This window comes from Dysidea avara, chromosome 11 (genome assembly GCF_963678975.1).
Source record: "Dysidea avara chromosome 11, odDysAvar1.4, whole genome shotgun sequence".
Classification (NCBI taxonomy): Eukaryota; Metazoa; Porifera; class Demospongiae; order Dictyoceratida; family Dysideidae; genus Dysidea; species Dysidea avara.
Genome location: NC_089282.1, coordinates 26,696,679 through 26,708,401, shown reverse-complemented (window position 1 = coordinate 26,708,401; position 11,723 = coordinate 26,696,679). Strand labels below are relative to the sequence as shown.

The 11,723-nt window shown below is 41.1% G+C and overlaps 2 protein-coding genes and 1 long non-coding RNA gene across 4 annotated transcripts in view; 2 read left to right on the top strand and 1 right to left on the bottom strand.

Annotated features, from left to right (window-relative positions):
* LOC136238917 (spectrin beta chain-like) overlaps positions 1 to 11,723 on the top strand; it is an 81,336-nt gene that overhangs the window by 16,764 nt on the left and 52,849 nt on the right. The gene's annotated exons all lie outside the window — the stretch shown is intronic.
* Positions 3,431 to 7,763, top strand: LOC136238908 (protein NLRC5-like). Its single transcript, XM_066029547.1, has 5 exons — positions 3,431 to 3,574; positions 3,630 to 3,751; positions 3,841 to 4,095; positions 5,254 to 5,310; positions 5,360 to 7,763. Exons 2-5 carry the CDS (start codon positions 3,697 to 3,699, stop codon positions 7,636 to 7,638), a joined length of 2,646 nt encoding a protein of 881 aa, XP_065885619.1. The 5' UTR covers positions 3,431 to 3,574; positions 3,630 to 3,696; the 3' UTR covers positions 7,639 to 7,763.
* LOC136238927 (uncharacterized) lies at positions 5,699 to 8,868 on the bottom strand. Of its 2 annotated transcripts, XR_010693281.1 has the most exons (7): positions 8,359 to 8,868; positions 7,125 to 7,163; positions 6,984 to 7,076; positions 6,652 to 6,905; positions 6,189 to 6,404; positions 6,029 to 6,123; positions 5,699 to 5,979 (listed from the first exon to the last, which is right to left on the bottom strand). It is a non-coding gene; the product is annotated as an uncharacterized lncRNA (long non-coding RNA). The 2 variants fall into 2 exon arrangements; XR_010693280.1 differs by having other exon boundaries at positions 6,984 to 7,163.

Sequence of the window (11,723 nt, the reverse complement as noted above, 5' to 3'; positions counted from 1 at the left end):
GCAATTCAGGTTATAGTGAAGGCACTTTTGGGCTATACTTAACCAATACTATGAAGATATTGTGAGGTAGCTGGTTTTAGGGTGATATTTTTGGCCAGAAAAGCCCAATCCTTCATGATCCTTAATATTGTCAGTATGATGGTGTCTGCGTATCGATGATGTGAATCTTGAGGTGATTGAGTGAATACTGAAGCGATAACAGGGCAATCAATGTTCGGAATGCACAAAGGAACGCAAGGCATACACCTGCGGTTGCGTCTAACCGCATGCGATAAAAAAATTTTTTTTTAAATGAAACTTCCCCTTTGATGTCGGCAACCTCGATCACGAAACAATCGGCATGGATTTGCTTCACTGCTTGTGTAGTAGTTACTAGTGACACGATGAGTTCAACTCCAGAGTTTCAGAGGGATAGCGTAAGTGACGGGTGGATTACAGGAAGGCCAAATTTGACAACGTTCGTTCTTGTAAAAAAATCCTCACGTAGTGGTCGCGTCATATATTGTCTGCGGCGCGCGTTTCTGCTTTACTGGCCGCGCGACTCACTACCGTGAGTCTTGATTCACACCATTGTAGCCTAGAAAGACATTAGGGAAAACCCCTCTGACACATGTGATGTAACTAATGAGGAGACAACAACTGGATAATATGCACATTGTATTTTTTTTAAATTATTTTTTAAAGATAAAACAGTACATAATAAACAAAAACAATTTATCTTACATATGGGCCTCAGCGACCTGCACAGCAATCGGTGCCTCAGCAATGGGACAGCGCAAACTGGACCTGGCACCGCGAATGCACATAATTGCAGACCTCAACAAAGAGAAGCTCAATTTACATCTCAGCCATCCCATCACTATTCCAGAGGAAAGACTGTGCTTTGCATTCAAAAGGTTGACCAATCTCTTATAAAACTGAGTAGCAGCATCACCCATTCCACCAGTAGTAGTAAAAATTAAGGGAGTAAATGAGGCATTCTCTACTTCACGAACCCGTTGTTGGTATTCACATCTCTTTTCCTTGTCATGACGTCGGTATACAGAGTGTAGGGGTTGATTTGAGGGTGCACTAGGGTTAAAAATTCTGACATCAAAGTATGACCTCTCAAATCGTCCTCCCAAAAACCATTAGCTGCAATGTCAAGCCTTGCGTTATCACCACGATTAGCTGATTTGTATTGAAGGGTCTCACCAGAAAGAGGCTGAAGGTGGGGTTCAGTGACAACATTGTTACAGACCTCGGAAAGTAAATTGGCAGTTAGATCACGCACTTCATTATGCCTCAGAGAAGGAAACCCGCCCTTTGGACAAGACAGAGCATGTTCTATGGTAAAAGAGTGACCACAGGCACAGGAAGTAGGGCAGGCAGATGGTAGCCAATGATAGCGAGGCGCAATTGCATCACGAAAAGCAGTTTTATGAAGCACAAAATTATGCGACTTCAATGGAAGACAAGAGAGCCAATTCGATGCACCCTTCTCCTGAGCCAACATGACTGAGGAACGCATGCTAGGAGGAAGTTCATCGAACAAATGATTGGCAGATTGAAGTTGCTCTTGATGGCTCCTAGAGTGAAACTTGGATCGCAACTGAACCTGTGCATCAAGACAGTCACCTAGTTGATGTACCTGAGAGATAATCAAGCCAACGAGACCAGCATTTACTTCTACAGAGCAGGAACGCTGCTGTGACACAACAATCGAAGGATCAAACACACCAAGGCCTCCTAGCCGCACAGGCAAGGCAAATAGCTTTCTCTCAACATCACCAGGGACAGTTCGACCCAATAGACTAGGAAGGAAAACATATTTAACAAAATGTTCAAGAGGAAGGAAAAGATCTGTAGAACAAGAAGAAACACGAAAAAAATAGTTCCATCGGAAAGAGAGACCATGACAAAAAGCAGCATAGGAAGCATGAAGTTGTGTTTCGGCAAAGAGGCTCAAGGTCTTAAGATCATCAATCCAGCCATCCACTTTATGTCTCAAAAATAGCTGTTCAAAGGCAGGAGTGCCAATTACACCTCCCAGATAACGGTGTCCTTCAGCAGTAACCTGAATGTCACAGTCTCCAAAAATTGTTCTAGCATCAGTTAAAACAGTTTCCTTGACTATCAAGATAGTTTTAGTAGCATTTGGAAAATAGCCATAACGGGGCCCTACAGAAGATAACAAGTCCCACCATTGCTTAAGCTTGGAAAGCTTGCCACCAGCAGCAGAGTCATCAGCATACCAGCACTGCTTTACTAGACCAGTAAGACGAGAAATCAAGGGCAAAGTACCAATAGTGTACATAGCCATAGCGAGAGGATCACCCTGGGTAGTCCCTTCACTAGAAAAGATGGTACGACCTCCAGTAAACAAAAAAGCATCAGTATGATAAGTGTTAATTAAAATGGGAGCAAGAGAAGGGCAGAGGACCTCAACGTTTCGGAGTGTTACTTGACGATTTAACTCATTGAAGGCATTCTTAGCATCAACAAGGAGAACACCATCAACCTCAGACAAGTCAAATATTTGTTTCATTGCAAGGACAGCAGCTTCACAACCACCTATTTGACCAGCACATAATTGAGAGGATCCTGCAGCCTGCTGTAAATCACGCCCTATAATTCTCATCACAGCCTTTCCAATAATTCTTCGCAAAACTTCACCTACACCAATAGGGCGAACACCAGGACGCTTGTCAAGAGGAATTAGGCGACAAGCACAATAAGCGGATAAATATTTTGAATTAACATAAGAGGTGGAAATACGATGGGCAAAAGCAGAAATAGCTGCACACAAGTCATTAGAAGCATCACCAAACGCTGTACAAAGATGTCTCCAAGCATGAGCATCAAGACCAGAAGGGCCTGCAGAGCCACTTATCTGCATGACCACTGACTTAATTAAAGCAGCATCTAAACCATCAAATAGAACTGGATGAACGATTGAGAGGAGCCAACGGGATCAAGTATAGCATCAGGGTCTGCAGCACGACCATAAGGATGTTTTTCACGTAATACATCAAACACAGTTTTGGGAGAACCATCAGACAAGGAACCCACTACATGATCCAAGTTAAGAGGGCCACAGTCGCAAGAAGGAGACAGACAGCAAAGAGCAGCATTAACACGGCCCTGAGTCATAAGGTGGGAAAACCTGGAAGAATGAGTTTGATCATCACAGGAAGGACGATAGCGAGGTGAAGCAGATAGATGTTTCTGTATGACAATCCCTTCATTAAATAGTAAAGCTTGTATTTGATGTAATTGTCAGTAGTAGAGGGTTTTGTGGTAAACACGTGAGCAGTAGCCACTAGAGGACATGATGGTAGCTAACTCGTTGTACCAGTATGTGTCCAGTATCAGCCCCCTCTCAGAAATATTAAATATTAACCAATTAATCTGTTTTGTCATTCAGAGGAATATATTAGTGGACCAGCCACGCCCCCACTATGTAAATCACTACCGGAAGTCCCATATTAAACTGGCTGCGAAAAGGGATCAAATTCCTGTAGTGGTTCCGATCGAGTAGACGATTACACGGTAAAGAGCGTAGGAGTTTGACTGACAAGTGAATAGGCAACTGGTGAGCCATACAGAACCGTCTCGTGTAATACGCCCTTTATAAATACCTATTTCAGCGCGGCCTCTTCAACTATAACTACATACACCCAGGACTACTTCAACTACTATTGTGTGTATATTTTGATGGCTACTAGTACTGTTGGTCAAGGACTAGAACAGTTTAAATGTACTCAGAAAGGTAGGTGCGGTCAATGTCACGCGAAAATTTAAACTGCTAATTTTTAAAGCGTGAATTTTATGCTAGTGTTCATTATAATTATCATATAGTGTCCACCACTCCAACGCAAAGAGACCTCCAGCGACACGTCACACCACAATATGCTGCAGACTGGAGGGAGATAGGAGTAGAACTGGGTCTGACTGATGCTAAACTGAGGGAAATAGAAGCTGGAAACCCAACCAACCTGAAATGGTGTTGTAACAGAGTGTTCTCAGAGTGGTTGAGGATGGACACTACTGCTTCATGGGAGAAATTGTTTGCTGCCATTGAGTCACCTGCAGTGTCTGGTGGTCCAGTTAGAGGTAATTATCATGTATTGTGCGTTGTTACAATTAGGGATTCACCTATTATGCTTTTGAACAGTTATCATGTTCAACATTATCTGTCAGTTGTTTTGTTAACAAATGTGTACTTTATGGGTAAATAATAATAAGTGGCTGAAGTAGAGACTATAAATCCTTTGCAGATGCTAGGCACAAAATTTAAAGTGAGGGGTGGTAAGGGTGGTGATCTGGTTGATACAATTTGTACAATGTGTAAATCTCACTATATGTGGAACACACACCTTCTAGGGGGTCTGGGGTGAATTTTTTTTTGCCTTTTGAGGTTAAATTTTGTAAATTATTTTTGGCTTAACTTTGCTTTAATACATGACTGCTCTATTAGAGTATTTGACTGCTCTATTAGAGTGTTTGACTGCCCTGTTAGAGCATTTGACTGCCCTATAGAGTATTTGACTGCCCTATTAGACTATATGACTGCTCCATTAAAGTATTTGACTGCTCTATTAGAGTATATGACTGCTCTATTAGAGTATTTGACTGCTCTATTAGAGTATTTGACTGACTATATGACTGCTCTATTAGAGTATTTGACTGCTCTATTAGACTATATGACTGCTCTATTAGAGTATTTGACCACTCTAACTAGAGTATATCAAAAAATAAGCCCTTTTAAAATAAGAGTGGATGGAGCTCTAGCCCCTGCAACCCCCAGTTGCTATGCCTCAGTATGTCTGCTTGTCAAAATACATATCAAAGGAAAAGATCAACATACTCTAATAAACAGTCAGCTCCCTGAATGTTCTATTAGAGTTTCTGACTGTTCTATTAAAATGCAGTACATCCCAACCCTTGTTTATCTGAAACCAGAAATGACTGCTCTATTAGAGTATTTTGAGTACAGATGTATGCTCTATTAGAGTATTTCAACAGAGTTCTGTATTAATGTATGGGCTTCAGTTATCCAACACTTTTATCATTTCTTGAGAACAAAGGTATTCAGATAACCAAGGCTCCACTGTATATCTAGGATTTGTATTTTGACAAGTAAGGACTTATAGCATGACAAGTGTTCTCCCTATTATGCTCAATGCTTTTCAGGCACCTATTATGCTCAACATTATACCTAGTTAATAACTATTGCTAGTAACTAGTTATGATTTGTTTTTGTTTGGTTAGGTCAAGTGGAGCCCAAACTCAACACGGACAAGTTGACTATCACTGATCCAGTCAAAGGTGAAGTGTACTGTAGTGTACTCCACATTAGCTGCTGTTTATCCTGTAGAAGTCTCCATCCTATCCCAGAGGGTGGCCATGATTAATTCACATGTACAAGACAGTGTTGATGAAGACACATGGCCACCAGATCAACTGAAGGATTATACACCACTAGTTCTCATCCAGCATCAAGAGCAGCGTACTAAAGAACAAGATAAGGAAATGGCCAAGCTAACCCAAACAGGTGACATTGACTCAATAGCTAGTGGTCAGTTAGCTCCCAAACGTTGTAAGCTAGACAGCCACGAGACATTACAACATGTCCTCAATACCAGCACTGTAACTAAACAAGTTGCAGAAATCCTAACCTCATTGGAGGAGAGTGATGGGGAAAGATTTGTACTAATCGAAGGTGCACCTGGCATAGGCAAATCTGTTTTATTGAAACACATTGCATGTCAATGGGGAAAGACACTATTATTAACATTGTTTAAAATAGTGTTGCTGGTTTGTCTGCGTGATCCCAACATTTGGCAGGTCACATCAATCAGTGATCTTCTTTGTCTTTTCTGTGAAGGAGACAGCAAAGCTAAGGAAATTTCAACAGCTTGTAGTGATTATCTTTTTGCAAATGGTGGGAAAGACATCACATTTCTTTTTGACGGTTACGATGAATTTCCAGCAGAACTACAAAAAAGTAGTCTAATTGCTAAAATTTTAAATCATAAATTGTTACCCCTTTGTGGTATAGTGGTGTCATCTCGTCCACATGCCTCAGTGAGTCTTCGTGAACGAGCATCTCTCAAGGTAGACATCTTGGGCTTTGCTGAACTAGAGAGAGAACAGTTTATAAAACAGGCACTCAAGAAACAGCCACACAAAACCAAACAGCTCACCCAATATCTTCAGCATCATGTCACCATCAATAGCCTGTGTTTTGTTCCATTTAACATGGTTGTCCTTTTGTTCTTACATAAAAATGGTTTTCCCCTACCTAGCAATTCCACAGAATTATACAAATATTTCATCTGTCTCACCATCTGCCGACATCTTGCCAAGTCTGGTCATCCTCTACCCGACACCATCACTGATCTCACAACCCTGCCGGAGCCCTACAAGAGGATAGTTAAGCAACTAGCCAAACTCTCACTTGAGGCCCTTAACAATAACAAACTGGTATTTACATCTGAACACATTCGAGCAGCTTGTCCAGACATGGTAGCTACCCCTGGGGGGACTAATGGCTTTGGGCTATTACAAGCTGTACAACATTTTAGCCTTACAGGGAAAACAACAACATTTAACTTCCTCCACCTCACTATTCAGGAATACCTAGCGGCTAACTATATTATAACTGACCTTCAACCAGACGAAGAGTTTTGTCTCCTTCGCGAACAATTCTGGAGCGATCTTCACGCGAACATGTTCTTCATTTACGTCACACTTACGAAGGGACAACGATATTCTTTTAAACAATTCCTGTCTGGTGGAAACAATAAGATCGCCATTTCCAGTGAATTCCTTGACGATCAATTAAAATGTCTTCGCCTGTATCGATGCTTCAAGGAGGCTGGAGATGACAGGATGTGTAAATCCATCGAAGAGGCAGAAATCTTCAATAACAAAGAAATCAATCTTGGCAGCACTAGCCTATCAGCTACTGATCTTGAGTGTGTGTCACTCTTCCTCACCTCATGTTCCCACAAGCAGTGGGTGGTGCTCTACTTGATGGGCTGCTATATCCAAGATCGCGACCTTCACACCATCCACAAGTACCTCAAGAACTGTGACGTCATCATCAACCAGTTGTGCTTGTACAATAATGGCCTCACCAGCTCATCCTCCTCCTTCATCAGTGACATTGTCCTCAGCTGCAAAGTAGAAGTGTTGTCGATTAGTAGCAACCACACAATTGGGGAGAGTGAAGAGCTCTACACCATGTTGACCCATCCCTCCTCTATGCTAACAAGACTGTACATGAACTATACCTCATTATCCTCCATTGCAGTAAGAACACTATTCACTGCAGTGAAGGATACTAACAAGTTGAAGGAGCTCTACATTAACAACAACGCCATTACTGATGATGTGGCTGAGGACATTGCTACATCATTAGCTACCAACAAGTCACTAGTGGCGCTGTGGATGAGGTACAACCCCATTAGTGGGGAAGCCATTACAAGGATACTACAAGCCCTGAGGGGCAATAATACAATACAACTGCTAAATGTTCCCAGTTACCCTCCAGCAATTGAGGATAGGATTAGATCAATAGAACAAGAAATCAACACAAAGAGAAGAAGTCAAGGAATACAAGAGAAGCTAACAGTTCAGTTCAGATGGTAACACTTTTAGTAGTTCAGTTTAGTTTATGTTGTACTATTTTACAACTATTATCCCGCCGCACACGTGTTGTTATTTTATTGTAAAAGTTGATAAGAATTGTTTTATTTAACACCAAACCAAGTTGATTGTCATTTCAAACATTTCCTAAAATGATGATGGCGGGCGGTTATTATTCATTATGGCTGAAAACCTTGAGCAAGACACTTCAACAAACTCACTAATACAATAATGAAAATTTTGCATATTTACAAATCCATGAGGAGGAAATAGCCATGATGAAAATTTTGTGTCACTTCCATTAAAGGATGTGGGCAGAAATGGGAATGTGTGGACTTGTTAGAATATGTTAACCACCTCAACCAGACTAGCTTCCCTCATGACAGTTGCTCAGAGATGGAGTAGAGCAGAATGGAGCCGGCTGCTGCAGTTTAGCAACACTACAACTCCGGCCATAGCTAAACTGGTCAGTTAGCTACAGTTAGGAGGTCAGCCATTTTAATACTTACTAGCATCACTTTCATGTAGTAACTCCGGATATTACGAATTTACAAGAAAATCCTACAATTTAGCAATTTTGTTAGTTTTAAAGTTTTACTATACAGGAAGTCCGTATATTTATAGTATGCGAGAATATACTAACAATTTATTCTAAACCCCCTAAAACAGTTTTTCTTTAATACTCTCCACCTCTGAGTTTACACAACACAATTTATCACTCACTTTATGGCTGCTCCAGCTGCAGGTTAACAACAAGACCAACCAACAACATAATATCCTACCTAATACACTAACTAGCTAGCAGGTCAGTAAACTAACTAACTATTAAGCTACACTAACTAACTAGATAACAAACTAGTTGTTGTGTATTCAACTAGTAACACACCACCAGCTATGCCGGGGACTAGCTAATAGACCTAGTCTATAAATCAACTTCTAGCTAGCTAGCCAGTAACAGGTTCTTTCGATAAAAGTTCACAAAATTCATACAAAAATAGACTCAGTTTATGGCCTTTTATTTAGCAAAAGCTTTGTATTCTATTTTTAGCGCTATAGCTGTCCCACCAGAGCCTACGTCTATACAGCTGCCAAATTTGGAGCCAGAAAAGCAGCCCATACTATTAAATGATAGTTCCAAAAGGTTTGTAAAAGCTTTACTAACTTAGTTTTAGTTCAAATATTAAGCCTTGTTACTGACTATAGCCACACTACAACGAGCTACTCTAACAACTTCAACTTATTTTATTTTTTATTTTATTTTTAACTTGCTCTCAACTTTTCATTTCCTAGCAACGAATAAGCAGCTGGAAACTATCCCGCCTTTTCAGAGTAAGCGCTACTTGCGCTTAATTTGTTTAACACGATTCAAGGAGTTGCTGTACTTCAAGTTCACTCCAAACTTGGCTATTCGCCATACTTTGCCTGAGGGCATGTGTTGTGTTATTTACCGCCACAAGGCTCCTTCATAGACATCACGTAGCTTATCTGAGATTTAATCACCACCTTACGGAGATGCGTGCAGGAAGAAAAGTCCCATTCAATGTAACTACTTATTGAAGACCGAGCATTAGGTGAACGTTCTATTAGAGTGTTTTACTATTTTGGAAGTGAGCTACTACCTGTTCTCAATTGTACTGAATAATAGAAGCCATATACTCACTGATAAACAGTGTCCTCATTAGAGAGGTACATCCTACAACTATGTCATATTACAACCTCATGATCCAAGATGTGTGTACCAAATGGGACTAGTTTTCCCATCAACCATCAAATTATGGAACCAACTCCCTGATGATGTAATTAATTCCTCTACCCCTAATGAGTTTTGTAATAACTTAAGTAACTTTTATGATCACACCCGTGCGTTATAATCTTTTGATTGCTGCACAGTAATAAATATAATATAATACTGCCAACAGGATGAAACACTTAACACCTCATCTTCACACTACTGTAGAGGGTATGTGACTGTAGTCACGATTATCAAACTTGTCCACATTTCAGAGGGTGTTCCTATACAAGGTGAATGAAGGGCTTCACAGAACAAAATAGAATAGTTCCTATATTAGTTAATGGGGAAGCCCCAACATGATGATGTAATCAACTTAAATACTACATTCAATAAAATGAAATAAACAATTGACAAGACCATATATGGGGGTAGCACTAATTTCACAATGCCAGTTGTGACTTTTCATAATACACTAGAGCCCTAACCACTGTACCATGCTGGAACCCTGAATGAATATGGCTGAACCCAAACCATAGCCTCACCTTTGGACTACTAGGATCATGAGAAATGGTTCCTCAGATAGTAGAGGACACTAATACACCCCCTACTATCTATGGAACCGATTGTGGTATACTATATCTATACATGTGTAGGGCACCCACGGGAATGAAGAGTTGTGAAATTAGTGATGGTGTGTGGAACATGTCATCCTGTAGTATAGTCTCTGTGTATACTGGTTGTTTAGTGGAGGACACTGAAGGTTCTTGCGCAACTCCTCCAACCTGTGAGGGGATGAGATGAGACTAGTCTAGGATGTGGTGACACTACCTTGTGATTTGCTTCTGTATCATAGACACCAGTGACTAGTTTAGCTATTGACATGAATATCCCAGAGTTGATGTCAGTGGGACCAGTAACAAGTCTCTACACCAACAGGACCAAGACCTAATCAAACACATCACTGAGTGTAAAGGGTCTTTGTAGTGTTACCTCACGTTGATGTCACATGTCAGTACAGCCTCAACAGTGTCCTGTACATTATCCATGACCTTCACTGGTATCTCATTCTTGATGTAGTCTATGGTGTCCTCCATGTCAACACATTGGATCAGGGGATCTTGGAGTAATGTTACAATTATTATTGCAGTCTCTGTGTGTGTATGGTGAGTGTTAGCTGTATGAGGATAACTGTGTCTCACTTTAAATATTGCCTCAATGACTTCCAGAAATAGCAGGTCTATAGAAGAGCAATCACACAGTGACTTTACATGTACATTAGGTGTACAATAGACTAATACATGTTATAAGTAGTTTGGTACATCCTTGATTGTCAGCAGTGAAATCTGACTGTTCTATTAGAGTATTTTGTACAAGTGTATGTTCTATTACAGTAGTGAGGTAAGCAAAGCAAAAAATGTGATCGGATCTACAAAAAGCGGTTTCATAACCTTCCAAAATCCCATGTTTGACTAATCATAACTCCTCATGCTGTTAACCTATCAGTTTCATATTATCCACTAAACTGTGTCCACCTATTCCTGGGCTCCTAAACAACACCTAACTCAGGTGGATGAACTACTCTAAGGGATTAGCAGTCTATGCAGCTGTATTAATATGAACTGGGGAAGTAGTCTACCCAGCTGTATAGGGACCTGCCCAGTTGTATTAATAGTGACCTGATGTTAACTGGTGAAGTAGTCTACCCAGCTGTATTAATGGTGACCTGGTGTTAACTGGTGAAGTAGTCTACCCAGCTGTATTAATGGGAACCTGGTGTTAACTGGTGAAGTACGTAGTCTACCCAGCTGTAATAACGGGGACCTGGTGTTAACTGGTGAAGTACGTAGTCTACCCAGCTGTATTAATGGTGACCTGGTATTAACTGGTGAAGTAGTCTACCAAGAGTATATAATGTGGGAGGGAGAGTGTCGAACTACGCTATGGCCTGTGAAAAATGAGCCCGTTAAGTCCTATGGCCTCGACAAGAAGTGTAAATAGGTGAGACCGGCGTGCGATGCTGTGGGTTGAGGGCACGCACGCTTATATGCACGTGCGTCACAAATATGGCTGAGTGCAGTTCGACTGAGAATGGAGTTGTAGGTGCCAGAAGACGAAGTACACGGCGCAAACTGTTAGAAAAAGAAGTAGAATCGGCAAGCAAGCAAAGAAGGACGGACGTAACTCAGTGTGAGACAAATAATGGAGAAAACTCGAATGCAGGAGCGACCACAGCTAGAGCAGCCCAAGTCACGAAGCAAAAAAACCCTCGAAAGAAGGCTAGAGCAAGCAATTCCAAGGAATCAGAGTCCACAAACGACGATGGCTCAACTGTAACCACGGCTCGAGCATCCCTAGC